The 17,422-nt window shown below is 46.9% G+C and overlaps 1 protein-coding gene across 1 annotated transcript in view; it reads left to right on the top strand.

The window, feature by feature from the left end:
• LOC148508515 (uncharacterized) overlaps positions 1-17,422 on the top strand; it is a 143,903-nt gene that overhangs the window by 100,895 nt on the left and 25,586 nt on the right. The window contains exon 4 of the mRNA XM_088444417.1: positions 1,173-1,256. Coding sequence (XP_088300543.1) covers positions 1,173-1,256 — 84 coding nt within the window. The remainder of the gene's footprint in view (positions 1-1,172; positions 1,257-17,422) is intronic.

Below are 17,422 nucleotides of genomic sequence, written 5' to 3' on the forward strand. Positions count from 1 at the left end.
ATGATATGGTGGACCTGGAGGGCCAGTACAAACACAACATGTCCATGATGTAATAAGGAGCTGATACAATAGGACAGTCAATAGAATATACTGTAGACTTACAGCCCAAACTAAAGTTGTTGAATGGCCAGGAGGCCTAGCTGACAGCGATGCTTGAAATGTGCTGTTGATGCAGGATTGCTGGATGGCCTGGAGGGCCTAATAGACAGTGATGCTTGAAACGTGGTGTAGAAGCAGGAGTGCTAGATGGCATGCAGGGCCTAGTAGACAGCGATGCTTGAAACGTGGTGTAGAGGCAGAATTGCTGGATGGCCTGGAGGGCCTAGTAGACAGCAATGTTTGAAACGTGTTAAAGAAGAGTGCTGGAGGGCCTAATAGACAGTGATGCTTGGAACGTGGTGTAGAAGCAGGATAGATGTATGGCCTGGAGGGCTCTGTAGACAGTGTTGCTTGGACCCAGAGAACTTGGGTCACTTAGAAGCCGGTGAGCAGAATACACAGCTTATAGCTGGAAGTCTGGATGCAAAGAGAGCAGGTGCATAACCAAAAGTTCCACATGAAAACTCTATAGCCGACAGGGCAGCCACAGTCCAGGAAGTTCAAATAGGATCAGGTGCCAATCAGGCAACACTAGGAGGAAACATGTGAAATCCTCTGACGTCTTGGTCTCCTAGCAACCGGCAACCTAGAAGCATGGTCAGGAGCAGGAGGAATACTGGCAGGAGACAAGTCCTGGACTGGACTTGTAACGGCTGCACAAGGAGAGGCCTCCTGAAGGAACTGTGGTGGATAAAAATGCCCGGTGACCCCAGGCTAGCTGAAAGAGACAGGGCATAGTGGTGCTGATCTCTCAAATTAAGTAGCTGCGGTTGGAGGGGCCTGTAAGAGGGGTCCCGGGGCTACTTGGCCCTTCTCCTCCCCCTTAATCCAACACTGACTGAGGAGCATGACCAGTGGGGTCACAGGTGCTTGTTGCTGGGGGTGGTGACTGGCAAGATTGGGGTCAGATCAGGGGGATCAGGGGTGATGGGGAGGTGTCAGTCAGAGAAACACATAAATACAATCCAGTACTTACACTTTATTCTGATGTTCCATGAAATCATTTAATAACATTTACTATACAATATTTATATCTTGACCCATAATTACAGTAATTCTTTCCTCTCTGTCAGATGGTAAAATCCTGCACGGCCTCTTTCTCCATGAAAAATGATGGATATTTAGTTGTGATTTCATGTTCCGATGCTCATCTCGATGTAAGTGATTTCATTATTGATTGTAAATATACAGTATGTAAGATATGTTCAAATGTTCTCATCTCTGTCTTTGTAATTCTTGTGGCAAAAATATATTGGTGATGGCGACGTGTGAGTAGTACGCAATAGCATCCCTTGTGTGACATCATAGCCAGTAATGTGACCGCACACACATGCAGATTACCTAATACATTAGTAGCTGTATATACTGTATAACAGGAGCCTGCAGGAGACACATTACCCTGATACTGCCTGTTCCCATGTGCTTCCCTGCTCCTCCTCTCCTGCTACTCTCTATGGTGACTCTGTGTATAGCCTGTAATGTGACCGCACACACATGCAGATTACCTAGTACATTACTAGCTGTATATACTGTATAACAGGAGCCTGCAGGAGTCACATTACCCAGATACTGCCTGTTCCCGTCTGCTGCCCTGCTCCTCCTCTCCTGCTACTCTCTATGGTGACTGTGTGCATAGCCAGTAATGTGACCGCACACACATGCAGATTACCTAGTACATTACTAGCTGTATATACTGTATAACAGAAGCCTGCAGGAGTCATATTACCCTGATACTGCCTGTTCCCATGTGCTGCCCTGCTCCTCCTTTCCTGCTACTTTCTATGGTGACTCTGTGCATAGCAAGTAATGTGACCGCACACACATGCAGATTACCTAGTACATTACTAGCTGTATATACTGTATAACAGAAGCCTGCAGGAGTCATATTACCCTGATACTGCCTGTTCCCATGTGCTGCCCTGCTCCTCCTTTCCTGCTACTTTCTATGGTGACTCTGTGCATAGCAAGTAATGTGACCGCACACACATGCAGATTACCTAGTACATTACTAGCTGTATATACTGTATAACAGGAGCCTGCAGGAGAAACAGGGCCTGATTCAGAGCCGGACGCTCTGACAAGAGCGTTCGCTCTGAATCAGGGCCCTCCTATCTAATATTGGAGCGGCCTCCTGGCCGCTCGCACAGCTGTGGGTGACCACCCACAGCTTATGCGAGCGGCCAAAAAGATGGTCGCGATGGTCAAGACCATCGCGACCATCGGGCTTGCGATGAGACCCTGCGGTAAGTTCTTGCTGCCGCAAGCCCAGGAGTGCTTTTGGCTCTATCAGAGCCAAAAGCACTCCCACTGACATCACTAGTGATGTCAGTGGGGCCGGCCCCAGACGGTAGGCATTCCCATGGGAATGCCTCCGTCTGGGCAGCCACGCCCCGGCACGCCCACCAAAGGGGGCATGCTGTCACTGAACATCGACAGCACGCCCCCTTTGGTGCGAGACCCGTAGCGGCGGCTTGGCCGTCGCTATTCGGGTCTCGCGCATGCGCACGATGGAGCTCCTTCCGTCGTGCGCATGCGCACTAGGGCACCATCGACCAGCTTGCGAGCACTCGCGAGCGGGTCTGAATCAGGCCCACATTATCCTGACACTGCCTGCTCCCATGTGCTGCCCTGCTCCTCCTCTCCTGCTACTCTCTATGGTGACTGTGTGCATAGCCAGTAATGTGACCGCACACACATGCAGATTACCTAGTACATTACTAGCTGTATATACTGTATAACAGGAGCCTGCAAGAGACACGTTACCTGACACTGCCTGTTCCCATGTGCTTCCCTGCTCCTCCTCTCCTGCTACTCTCTATGGTGACTCTGTGTATCTCTCCTTCTTACCACTCACTCTGTGTGTCTGTCTGTCTATTTATCTATCTATCTATTTATCTATCTATCTATCTATATGACTGTCTGTTTCACTGTCTATCTATCAATCTATCTATCTATCTGTCTATCTACAGTATCTCATATCTATCCATCTAATATTTATCTTATCTAGTACATTACTAGCTGTATATACTGTATAACAGGAGCCTGCATCACTAGTGATGTCAGTGGGGCCGGCCCCAGACGGTAGGCATTCCCATGGGAACGCCTCCGCCTGGGCAGCCACGCCCCCGGAATGCCCACCAAAGGGGGCGTGCTGTCACCCAACATCGACAGCACGCCCCCTTTGTGCGAGACCCATAGCAACTGCTTGGCTGTCGCTATTCGGGTCTCGCGCATGCGCACAATGGAGCTCCCTCCATCGAGCGCATGCGCACTAGGGCACCATCGACCTGCTTGCAAGCGCTCGCGAGCGGGTCTGAATCATGCCCACATTATCCTGACACTGCCTGCTCCCATGTGCTGCCCTGCTCCTCCTCTCCTGCTACTCTCTATGGTGACTGTGTGCATAGCCAGTAATGTGACTGCACACACATGCAGATTACCTAGTACATTACTAGCTGTATATACTGTATAACAGGAGCCTGCAGGAGACACATTACCCTGATACTGCCTGTTCCGGTGTGCTTCCCTGCTCCTCCTCTCCTGCTACTTTCTATGGTGACTGTGTGCATAGCCAGTAATGTGACCGCACACACATGCAGATTACCTAGTACATTACTAGCTGTATATACTGTATAACAGGAGCCTGCAGGAGACACATTACCCTGATACTGCCTGTTTCCATATACTTCCCTGCTCCTCCTCTCCTGCTACTCTCTATGTTGACTCTGTGTATAGCCAGTAATGTGACCGCACACACATGCAGATTACCTAGTACATTACTAGCTGTATATACTGTATAACAGGAGCCTGCAGGAGACACATTACCCTGATACTGCCTGTTCCGGTGTGCTTCCCTGCTCCTCCTCTCCTGCTACTCTCTATGGTGACTGTGTGCATAGCCAGTAATGTGACCGCACACACATGCAGATTACCTAGTACATTACTAGCTGTATATACTGTATAACAGGAGCCTGCAGGAGACACATTACCCTGATACTGCCTGTTCCCATATACTTCCCTGCTCCTCCTCTCCTGCTACTCTCTATGGTGACTCTGTGTATAGCCAGTAATGTGACCGCACACACATGCAGATTACCTAGTACATTACTAGCTGTATATACTGTATAACAGGAGCCTGCAAGAGACACGTTACCTGACACTGCCTGTTCCGATGTGCTTCCCTGCTCCTCCACTCCTGTTGCTCTCTATGGTGACTCTGTGTATCTCTCCTTCTTACTACTCACTCTGTGTGTCTGTCTGTCTATTTATCTATCTATCTATCTATCTATCTATATGACTGTCTGTTTGACTGTCTATCTATCAATCTATCTTTCTATCTCTCTATCTACAGTATCTCTTATCTATCCATCTAATATTTATCTTTCTCTCTATCTACAATATCTCATATCTATCTATCTATCTATCTAATATCTGTCTATATATCTATCTATCTACCTATCTACAGTATCTCATAGCTAGCTAATATTTATCTATCTTTCTATCTATCCATCTGTCTGTCTCTATCTGACTGTCTATCTATCTATCTATCTACAGTATCTCATATCTATATATCTAATATCTACAGTATCTCATGTCTATCTATCTCTATCTAATATCTGTCTATCTCTATCTATCTAATATATAGCTATCTATATGAGTGCCTGCCTGTCTGTCTGATTGTCTTTTTATCTATCTATCTATCTATCTATCTATCTATCTATCTATAGTATCTCATATCTATCTATCTATCTATCTATCTATCTATCTATCTATCTATCTATCTATCTATCTATCTGTCATATCTATCTATCTGACTGTCTGTTTGACTATCTATCTATCTATCTCATATCTAACTATCTATCTCTCTATCTACAGTATCTCATATCTATCCATCTAATATTATCTATCTAATATCTGTCTGTCTATCTTTCTACCTATCTACAGTATCTCATATCTATCTAATATCTATCTATCTCATATCTATCTATCTGACTGCCTGTTTGTCTGTCTTTGTTTTTTTATCTATATATATCTATCTATTAATCTGGCTGTCTGTCTGTCTCTGTCTGACTATCTATCTATTTCTCTATCTACAGTATCTCATATCTATATATTGTGACACAGTCGGGTTAGGGGTCCCTCTCCTGGGGTAGCTGGACTCCTTCCTCACACACACAGCAGCCGGGAAACAGCACACCAGTCTGGATGCGAGTACAAGCTGGTCAGTGCCAGTCTTTTGTCATGCTGGGAGGCGGGTTTTTGAAAGCCAAGGTCTGAGGCTGCGGGAGGAGGCAAAGGCGAGGGGCCTGGATGTATGATCTCCACATTCACAAGTCTTGGTCGTTGGCTAGGCCTAGTCAATGGTGTGGAGTCTAACTAACAAGGAGGTGTTTGCCAGTGAACCCTCCAAGCGGGATATGGGCTTGTGCGGCTCCCTGTAAGCAGGTCGCAGTCCTTTGACTTGGTGACCAAGGCCTGCAGGGAAAAGAATCAAAACACCTGTGGCCCAAGGGTAATGCCTGGAATAGGCACGTGGGGAGTGGGATAGAACTGGCTGGAGAAAGGCACTTGAGGTGCTGGCTAGAGAGGTGTGGAGATTTATTGGTAGGCTGAGGTAACAGCTGGATATCCCATGAAGTATATACCAGATTGCCGGCCGGAGATCATGCACTAGGGCGCAATGAGATGAAGGGTTAACCTGCACACAGGCTGTGATGGTGAAAGCACTGCGTTGAGATGAAGGTTTAACTTGCAAACAGGCTGTGATGGTAAAAGCTCTGTGATGAGATGAAGGGTTAACTTGCACACAGGCTGTGATGGTAAAAGCACTGTGGTGAGATGGAGGGTTAACTTGCACACAGGCTGTTGATTAGTAAAGGCACTGTGGTGAGATGGAGGTTAAACTTCCACACAGGCTGTTGATTAGTAAAGGCACTGTGGAGAGATGGAGGTTAGCTTTCACACAGGCTGTTAATAGTAAGGCACTGTGGTGAGATAGCTCAGAAGCTCTGGAAGAAACACACTGGAAGCACGGAAACCTGGAACGAGACTCCTCTAGTTACACTAGCGGTGACAATGATTGTTCAGGCAACTACCTGGAGCACAGGAGCCGGATATATACCCCTGGAAGCCTGCTGATAGGCCCACAGCATCAGCTGACCAGCCGAGCCACTCAGGGAAGGAAGTACTGACATAGGGAAAGTGTCATGGCGGCGCCCATGATGGAAACTGCGATCCCCGCTCACCAGGTCGCCTGACACCACAGCTACAGGGTGAATGCTCAGCTCCTCCCACATCACCGCGCCAGCCGCCCGACTGCCCTGGAAGTCAGAGGAAGCCGGCGGGACGGTAAGGGATGGCCGATCCCCGGTTGAACTCTGACATCTTTATTGTGCAAAACATAAGTCAAATAAAGAAATCATAAACATAAATCCTAGCCCTGTCTGGGCTCTAACTAACACATAAGTTTCCCTCTCTACAAAGGCTGGTAGGGCCTAACACCCTGACCAGCAACAAAGCACAGTACAGTACCTACAGATAGGTTTTCAAGTGTCTCCGAGCAAACTCCCTGCCTGCTCTCCCAGGTGAGACACTCAGCCCCAAACAAACCAAGCATATCTTGGCCACTCTCAGCTGGAAGCCCTAATGAGCCTGTTACCAGGCTGAAAGGCCCAAAACCTGGAGTGGCCGTGGGTGGAGTCCTCCCTCTCCTCACACCCACACCTCCAGATCCCAACCAGCTTTTCAAAAAAGCAGAGACTCAAGTCTGCTTACCAAACAGACTTTCTCCTGCGGGCTTAGAAAACATAGGACAAAAACCTGGGACACACATAGAAGCCATTCAGCACTTTTCAAGTGCTTCTATCACAATATCTAATATATATCTATCTATCTACAGTATCTCATATCTATGTATCTATCTCTATCTATCTAATATCTGTCTATCTAGCTCTATCTATCTAATATATAGCTATCTATATGAGTGCCTGCCTGTCTGTCTGACTGTCTTTTTATCTATCTATCTATCTATCTATCTATCTATCTACAGTATCTCATATATCTATCTACAGTAGGGATGAGCGGGTTCGGATTTCTGAAATCCGAACTCCCCCGAGCCCCTCCTATCCGAGCCGGGAACCGAGTCCAGCTCGGGTTTGACTTGGATCTGAATTCGAGGAAAACATCATCATCCTGATGTCGGATATCGTGGGTTTTGGATTAAATAAAAGGTCCCCACGTCTGCACCATTTTTCACTCCGGCTGTGGACAGTGAAGAGAGAGGGTGGGAGAGTTAGGACTGACTGAGCTGTGTTGTGCTGCTGTGGTCCATAGGGGCTGTATCCACTCAGTCCATAAGGGCTGGCTGGGCTGTGTTGTGCAGTCAGTTGTCCATAGGGCTTGTGGGGTTGATACAGACTCGCTCGCAAGCACGTAGCGCTTGCAAGCGGGTCGATGGTGGGGTACTGCGCATGTGCAGCAAGCGCTTGCGCAAGCCCCATAGCGAGTGAGAAATTAATTTGCTCCAGGGATCGCTACAAACGGGGTGGCTGTCTATGTTGATCGACAGCTCACGCCTTTTTGTAGGCTGGGAGGGGGGGTTAGCTGGACAAACGGAGGCGTTCCTGAAGAAACGCCTGCCATTTGTGGGCGGCCTTACTGACCTCACTCGTGATGTCAGTAGTGAGCTTCCTGCTCTATCAGCGCAGGAAGCTCACTGGGACTTGCGGGAATGAGACCCTACCACAAGGGTCTTGTCGTAAGCCCGATGGTCGCGATAATGGTGACCATCACCTGGCTGGCCGCTAAAGCTGTGGGTTGTCACCCACAGCTTAGCGAGTGGCCAGGAGGCTGGGTTAAAAAAAAAAGTGGCCATCCAGATTCAGAGCGAGCGCTCGCTTTCTGCGAGCGCCTCTGAAACAGGCCCTGTGTCCACTCCAAAGTCCATAGGGGCTGGCTGGGCAGTGTTGTGCTGTTGTCCATAGGGGCTGGCTGGGCTGTGTTGTGCTGTTGTCCATAGGGACTGGCTGGGCTGTGTTGTGCTGCTGTCATAGGGGCTGGCTGGGCTGTGTTGTGCTGCTGTTGTCTATAGGGGCTGTGTCCACTCCAAAGTCTATAGGGGCTGGCTGGGCTGTGTTGCGCAGAGTCCCATAAAGGCTGTAGTCCTAAAGGGGTGCTGTAGTGTTGACCAGGGGGTGATCTGTCCATCAGGGGTGCTCCCCCCAAGTACAAAATAAAAAATAATTTTTTTCTGTGTTTGTGAATTGTGTGTGCAGTAGCCGCACGTGCATTAACAAAGTAGCAGTGCCAAGCATGCGCCTGTGTCATGAGTAAAGGGCCGGCTGTCTCATCTGTTAAAGGGTGCTGTAACCCCCAAAGTGCGCTCCCAAAAAAATAAAAATTAAATTTTTTCTATATTTGTGAATTGTGTGCGCAGTAGCCACACGTGCATCAACAAAGTAGCAGCACCAAGCGTGCGCCTGTGACATAAATCAAGGCCTGGCTGGCTTGCCTGTTGAAGGGTGGTATAACCCCCAAAGTGTGCTCCATCCCCCAAAAAATAAAAATATATTTTTCTGTGTTTGTGTGCACCTTAGCCGCACGTATATATCAATATAACATAAATGGAGGACAAAAATTTGTCTGATAAAAATAAAATAGGGAAAGATCAAGAACCACTTCCTCCTAGTACAGAAGCTGCTGCCACTAGTCATGACATAGATGATAAAACCATCAACGTCGTCTGCCAAGGCTGATGCCCAATGTCATAGTAGAGGGCATATAAAATCCCAAATGACAAAGTTCAGGAAAATGATCTTAAAAAAAATTTAAATCATCTGAGGAGAAACGTAAACTTGCCAATATGCCATTTACGACACGGAGTGGCAAGGAACGGCTAAGGTCTATCCCTATGTTCATGACTAGTGGTTCAGCTTCACATGACGATGGAAGCCCTCATCCCGCTACAAAAATCAAATGAGTTAAGCTGGCAAAAGCACAGCGAAGAACTGTGCTTTCTAAGAAGATATCACAAATCGCCAAGGAGAGTCCAAGTGTGGTGGTGGTTGCAGTGCCTGACCTTCCCAGCACTGGATGGGAAGAGGTGGCTCTTTCCACCATTTGCACGCCCTCTGCAAGTGCTGGAAGAGCACCCACAGTCCAGTTGCTGATATTCAAATTGAAGATGTCACTGTTGAAGTACAACAGGATGAGGATATATTTGTAGCTGGCACTGAGGAGGAAGTTGACAAGGAGGACCTTGGGAGACAGTTGTTGTCCGTGGGATGAAAAAGCCCATCACGGTGGTTCATGGGCAGAAGACCAAACATTCCACCTCTTTGGTCTGGCAATATTTCTATCCAAATCCGGACAACAACTGTCTTGCCATATGTACCATATGTAAAGGTAGAATAAGTAGGAGTAGGGACGTTAACCACCTAGGAACATCCTCCCTTATACGGCACCTGCAGCATGTTCATAAAAGTTAGTCAAGTTCAGAAACTTTGGCTAAGACCGTAAGCAGTCCAGGGACACCTAAATCCCTTTGTCCTGTTGTATCCAAGCGCCTGCAAACCACACCGTCAACTCCCTCCTCGTCAATTTCCTCCTCAGTCAGGATCAGAAGTAGTCCTGCAGGCCATGTCACTGGCATGACTGACTCCTCTCCTATCCGGGATTCCTCCGGAGGATCCTGCATTGCTACGCCTACTGCTGCTGCTGCTGCTGTTGCTGCTGGGAGTCGTTCATCATCCCAGAGAGGAAGTAGGAACACCACTACTTTTACTAAACAATTGACCCTCCAACAGTCCTTAGCGAGGAGGATGAAGTACGACAGCAGTCATCCTTAAGCAAAGCGGATAACTGAGGCCTTAACTGCTATGTTGGTGTTAGACGTGTGTCCGGTATCCGCCATTAGTGCAGTGGGATTTAGACAACTGATGGAGGTAGTGTGTCCCCGGTACCAAATCCCGTCTAGATTCCACTTCACTTGGCAGGCAATACCGTGAATGTACAGAAACATCAGCAAAAGTGTCCTCAGTGTCCTAAAAATGCAGTTGTACCCAATGTTCACTTAACCATGGACATGTGGACAAGTGGAACAGGGCAGACTAAGGACTATATGACTGTGACAGCCCACTGGGTAGATGTATTGCCTTACGCACCAACAACAGCAGTGTCACCAGTAGCAGCAGCTCAGAAATGCCAGCCCGTTCCCAGGCAGGCTACACTGTGTATCACCGGTTTTAGTAAGAGGCACACCGCTGACAACCTCTTAGAGAAACTTAGGGAAATCATTGACCATTGGCTTACCTCACTTAGACTCTCCTGGGGATTTGTGATATCTGACAACGCCACCAATATTGTGCGGGCATTACATCTGGGCATATTCCAGCACATCCCATGTTTTGCTCTCACAATAAATTTGGTGGTGCAGAATTTTCTGAAACACAACAAGGACGTGCAGGAGACATTTTGGGTGTCCCAAAAAATTTCTGGCCACTTTTGCCATTTAGTGACTGTGTCCCGAAGACTGGACCACGAGCAAACAGTCTTGAGCCTGCCCTGCCATCACCTGAAGCAAGAGGTAGTGACGCGGTGGAACTCAACCCTCTATATTCTTCAGAGGATGGAGGAGCAGCAAAAGGCCATTCAAGCCTATACATCCACCTACGACATAGGCAAAGGAGGGGGTATGCACCTGACTCAAGCGCAATGGAGAATGATTTCAAGGTTCTCCAGCCCTTCGAACTTGCCACACGTGAAGTCAGTTCAGACACTGCCAGCTTGAGTCAGGTCATTCCCCTAATCAGGCTTTTGCAGAAGCAGCTGGAGAAAGTGAAGGAGGAGCTAGGATGGAGCGATTCCGCTCGGCATGTGGGACTTGTGGATGAAGCCCTTTATTCGCTTTGCCAGGATTCAAGGGTGGTCAATCTGTTGAAATCAGACCACTACATTTTGGCCACCATGCTCAATCCTAGGTTTAAAGCCTATGTGGTGTCTCTCTTTCGGGTCGACACAAGCCTGCAGAGGTGCAAAGACCTGCTGGTGAAAACACTGTCAGCTGAAGCGGAACGTGACACGTCATCAGCTCCTTCTTCATTTTCTCCCGCAACTGGGGCTGCCAGGAAACAACTTAGGTATCCTAAGCAACCCGCTGGCGGTGATGCAGGGCAGGCAGGACCAAGTTTGGACATCTGGTCCGGACTGATGGACCTGGCAACAATTTCTGATATGTCTACTGTCACTGCATATGATACTGTCACCATTGGCAGAATGGTGGAGGATTACACTGGTGACAGTATCCAAGTAGGAATGTCAGACAGTCCGTGCCTGTACTGACAGGAAAAAGAGGCAATTTGGAGGGACAGATTAATTGCCAGCTTGTTTTGTGGGGGCCCAAATGAACCAATCATTTCAGCCACAGACATGTGGCAGACCCTGGCGCTGAAATGATTGGTTTGTTAAAGTCCTGTTTATACAACATAAGGGTGTGTGGGAGCAGGGGCGTATCTTCATATTGGCCGGGATGGCACTCGCCAGGGGCACCGGCTGTTGGGGGGGGTGCCACCCGGCAGTGCCAGTCCAGGGCCGTAACTAGGGTGGTGCCGCAGTGGCGGACTGGGCCGGGGGGGCAGGGTGCCATGTGCCCCCGGGCCGCTCTATCGCCGAGCATTGTGGGCCACCTCCATAGATAGCAAAGGGCCCCAGTGTCCAGCTCACCTGCTGCGTTCCAGTGACTGTCGGCGGCAACCACGATCACGTCACATGATCTTTGTCCTACAGGGCTACGGAAGCCCTTGAGGTACATAACTAATAACAAGGCATTGGCAATCTGTGATACGGCCGCCTTGCTACGTATTAGTATTAGAGATGTTAGGGACCCACCTGTATAAGGTTCACCGTGACGTGGTAGGTGGGCAAACATCTTTGGCCAAACATGTACTAAGAAACCTTACATTTAAAACCATGTTAATTATTGCAGTCTATTATAGATATTTTGATCATTTGTATTCTTAGTGCTTATAGTGTGCACCTGCTCCTCCCCCCCCTCTCCTTTTTGCTGTAGGGACAGATTAATTGCCAGCTTGTTTTGTGGGGACCCAAATGAACCAATCATTTCAGCCACAGTCGTGTGGCAGACCCTGGCGCTGAAATGATTGGTTTGTTAAAGTCTTGTTTATACAACATAAGGGTGTCTGGGAGCAGGGGCGTATCTTCATATTGGCCGGGATGGCACTCGCCAGGGGCACCGGCCGTTGGGGGGTGCCACCCAGCAGTGCCAGTCCAGGGCTGTAACTAGGGTGGTGCCGCAGTGGCGGACTGGGCCGGGGCGGCAGGTTGCCATGTGCACCCGGGCCGCTCTATCGCCGAGCATTGTGGGCCACCTCCATAGATAGCAAAGGGCCCCAGTGTCCAGCTCACCTGCTGCGTTCCAGTGACTGTCGGCGGCAACCACGGTCACGTCACATGATCTTTGTCCTACAGGGCAACGGAAGCCCTGTAGGTACATAACTAATAACAAGGCATTGGCAATCTGTGATACGGCTGCCTTGCTATGCATAGGCGGCCATATCACACTGGGGATGGCATGGGGAGGGATGCCTGGACTCACTAGCAAAGTGCTGGCTCCCCCGCAGTGACAGGAACCGGGTGCTGCATTACGCGCAGCACTCGGCTCCTAGCATAGTGAGGGAGCCGGCACTTCACATAGGCTGGTGCCCAAAGCCAGCCTGCATCTCCCACGCCCCCGGTGTGAAAAAAAACCCCGAGTGTTTGGGCCACTATGCCACACCCCTACCCATGAGGCCACGCCCCCTGATTACCCGGCGGGCGCAGTACAAGGCTACAAGCCCAAAAACAGACAAATCTCAGGTGCACAACTCCAAATTATTAATAATATATAAATGCAATAACATTTTGCAATCAATAGAGGTTTATTATATATGTACCTCACTTTTTATTTTCATTCTTTATATGCAGCAGTAGCTGCTCCTAACTATCTCTTTCACACTGCACTTTTTTTACTATAGCGGTGCCCTGGGGCGGCTTAGCTGGGCTAGTTTGGGGGTGTCCTGCGCTCTGGATTTGAATCGTAGTATGTTAGGGACCTACCCTACAGAGGTTACCTGGATATGGTGGGTAGGCCCATAACCTTGGCCAAGATTATGCTAAAAACCTCTATTGATTTGCAAAATGTTATTGCATTTATATATTATTAATAATTTGGAGTTGTGCACCTGAGATTTGTCTGTTTTTGTGCCTGCAATTTGTCTCATCAGGTAGCACCTCCCATTATATATATATTCAGGGTGTGCAGTCCAGAAATCTTTCCCAAGGCTACAAGCCCAATGCACCGGGTGCACTGCAAAGACAGGTAGGGACGCCACTTCCTGGATTCCAGCTTGCTTGTGTGCACATCAAGCAGGGAGGGGAGGGAATTGGGGGGCAGAACTTGAAGTGTCAGTGAGTTAAGTATATATATGAGGGTGCCCGTGTTACCCAGGAAGCCCCCCTTCCTCTCAGATTCTTAGGTGCCCCTATTGCCCATTAATACCCCCTTGCCCCCAAAAAGTTAATCAAAGTGGTGGTAGAAATGGGAGCCTCATTCTTTAAATGAGGCTCCCATAATTAGTCATTTTAAAGTAAATAAGTGGCCCTCCAGGCTAACTGCTAGCAGAGGTAGGGGGGCACCAGATACACCCCTGTGTGGGAGGGCCCAAGGACAATTCCATCTTGCACCTCTTTTTTTTCTTTGCATTATGTACTGTTTGGGGCCTAGTTTTTCAAACTGCCATCCTGTCTGCCACAGCAGTGTCACTCCTAGATGGGCCACGTGTTTGTGCCGCCCACTCGTGTCGCTTAGCATAGTCATCCAGCTACCTCGGTGCAACCTTTTGGCCTAAAAACAATATTGTGAGGTGTGAGGTGTTCAGAATAGACTGGAAATGAGTAGAACTTAATGTTATTGAGGTTAATAATAGCATAGGAGTAGAAAAACCCACACATTCTGTGATTTTAGCTGTTTTTATGCTTTTTTCCAAAAAAATACAGATCCAAAACACAAAACCCAGAACCCAAAACACGGAAGGGTGGTTTTGGCAAAACCAATCCAGATCCAAAACACGAAGATCCAGATCCAAAACCAAAACACAAAACACGAAAAGTGGCCGGTGCATACCCCTAATCTACAGTATCTCATATCTATCTATCTATCTATCTATCTACAGTATCTCATATCTATCTATCTAATATTTATCTATCTCTCTATCTACAGTATCTCATATCTATGTATCTATTTATCTCATATATATCTGTCTATCTGACTGTCTGACTGTCTATTTATCTATCTATCTCATATCTATTTATCTATATATCTATCTATAGTATCTCATATCTATCTATCTACAGTATTTCATATCTATTTACCTATCTATCAATCTATCTCATATCTATCTATCAATCTATGTGACTGTCTGTCTGTCTATCTATCTATCTTTCTACAGTATCTCATATCTATCTATCTAATATTTATCTATCTCTCTATCTACAGTATCTCATATATGTCTGTCTGTCTGTGTCTGACTGTCTCTGTCTCACTGCTGTCTATCTATCTATCTATCTATCTATCTATCTCATATCTATCTATCTCATATCTATCTTTCTATCTCATATCTATCTATCTAATATTTATCTATCTCTCTATCTACAGTATCTCATATCTGTCTGTCTGTCTGTATCTGACTGGTGTTGGGGTGATGAAGTTTCCTACCCCTGGATCATGGTATGAGAAACACTGCTCCTATTTTATTAATTTTCCTTACAGCCGGCTGGGAAGATAAGGAAACTCAACACACACTTGTGATGAATCCACTCAGCTCTCAGAGGTACATCCCCTTTGAGCCGTCTTTTATAAGTTCAGAAAACTGCTGTCACAAACATTTGCCAAAAATGGTTTGACAGAAAAGAATACATATGATTGGTTTAACAAGTACATAGGATGTGTCAATGCATCTTTCAGTTTGTCGTTTTTTTCACAATGTCCAGACTTAGGGCCTGATTCAGAGCCGGACGCTATTTGCGCTCGCTCGTTCAGAAAATAGGGGTGGCTATTCAAATGAACCATTCGCTCTTTGCGTTCTGTTCACGCCTCTGTCTGAACGAGCGAACAAAACTTGCTGTCGTTTTTTGAAAAAATACGCCTCCTGGCTGCTCGCATCCTTCGTCATGTCCGCTATTTATTAGATTAATCGAGTACATCGACCAGCGTATGAACTGCTCGCTATTCTTGTGGTTGGTTTTTGTTACCACAATTTTGCGAGCAGTTCTGGCTATAAAATAACCCAGTGACGTGGTCAATGACGCTGCTGTATTAATTATGCACACCCATAAAACGCCCGTTTTGACCTTTAAGCATAGTGTCGGGGGAAGGGTAAGCGCTCTGTGATGTAGACTGATGTACTGGTTGTTCCCTATTATGTACACTACTTAGTAGATGTGTCTGGAAATGGAAGTTATAATTGTTTGTGAAGTTTTATGTGACAGCTATATCCTAACTTTTGAGCCAGTCCAAAACCTCGGTCCAACCGGTCAGCAATAACTGTGGGCAGAATCTTCCCTCTGAGTTAATCATTAGTGTGCAAAGTCAATGGTGACAATAGAAACTGTTCAATAGTCAGTAACGAAATACCAGTATGTCTGCTGGGCAAAAACTGTGGGCAGTGTTTTCATTAAAAAGACTTGCAATAAAATTCTAATCCCGTATGCTGCTCCCGTTACTCCTTATTTGTTGCGTGTGCAGTAGTGAGCACCTTCTCTCTCTTCCATTCCACCTCAGCTACCTCAAAACAATGAGTGCGGTATCAGGATATTGTGGACACTGGTGTTGCAGATAAGGATAGTTTGGATAGTACTTACCCTAAAAGGCTTCTGCTGGTCTCTCCTGGTAACCGGCTCCTCTCCCCGTGGATGTGAGTGAGGTGGCATACACTAATAATGTAACTAATGGGAGTATATATAATCAGGATTTATTTAAATAAACAAACGGTCACATGACCATAGATCAAATTATCATCAGCATGAAAAATATTAAAAGTCAATTGGGTGATAGGTGTCTGTCCCAATGCGTTTCGTCCACAGTTATGGACTTTATCAAGGGCAAATGTGGTTCTCTGCATGTTCACCTACTTTATACTCTCATAGAAGTCCATTCGTGGCATTTCCCCGCCGCACTTCCGGGTTCGTCACTGTTCCCGCTCACTTGACTACACCCGCTCACGTGACGTGTCACGTGAGTTCCTTGTAACATGTCCATCTTGCACGAGCGTCAAGTATAGCAATATAGTCCTCTAGTGATTGAGTGTGCCTTAGGGTGCCATGCATGTACTACCCTATTGTTTGGTCTCCGGTGTCTCACTATGGCGGCGGCCATCTTGTGGAAGTTTCAGGACAAAAACATTGCTGCTGTCATTTTGAGCCATCTAAAGTATTATGTACATTATATCTATTTCTTATTTAATAAAGTTAAATAAGAAATTGATATAATGTACATAATATTTTGGAGATCTTAAGATAAGGACATTTAATAAAGTTACATCCAAACTTACCCCCAGGATTGAGCACTAATAAACAGCAATACACTGTATATAACAGTGTATTATCGTCACCTAATATCACTCTACAGAATATCTGCCTTTAGATGGCTCAAAATGACAGCAGGAATGTTTTTGTCCTGAAACTTCCACAAGATGGCCGCCGCCATAGTGAGACACCGGAGACCAAACAATAGGGTAGTACATGCATGGCACCCTAAGGCACACTCAATCACTAGAGGACTATATCGCTATACAAAGTTATTACAGAAGAGGGCGACGATATGAGCATGACGCTCGTGCAAGATGGACATGTTACAAGGAACTCACGTGACACGTCACGTGAGCGGGTGTAGTCACGTGAGCGGGAACAGTGACGAACCCGGAAGTGCGGCGGGGAAATGCCGCGAATGGACTTCTATGAGAGTATAAAGTAGGTGAACATGCAGAGAACCAAATTTGCCCTTGATAAAGTCCAAAACTGTGGACGAAACGCATTGGGACAGACACCTATCACCCAACTGACTTTTAATATTTTTCATGCTGATGATAATTTGATCTATGGTCATGTGACCGTTTGTTTATTTAAATAAATCCTGATTATCTATACTCCCATTAGTTACATTATTAGTGTATGCCACCTCACTCACATCCACGGGGAGAGGAGCCGGTTACCAGGAGAGACCAGCAGAAGCCTTTTAGGGTAAGTACTATCCAAACTACCCTTATCTGCAACA

Source organism: Taudactylus pleione, unplaced genomic scaffold (genome assembly GCF_031769625.1).
Source record: "Taudactylus pleione unplaced genomic scaffold, aTauple2 ptg000362l, whole genome shotgun sequence".
In the NCBI taxonomy this organism is placed as follows: domain Eukaryota; kingdom Metazoa; phylum Chordata; class Amphibia; order Anura; family Myobatrachidae; genus Taudactylus; species Taudactylus pleione.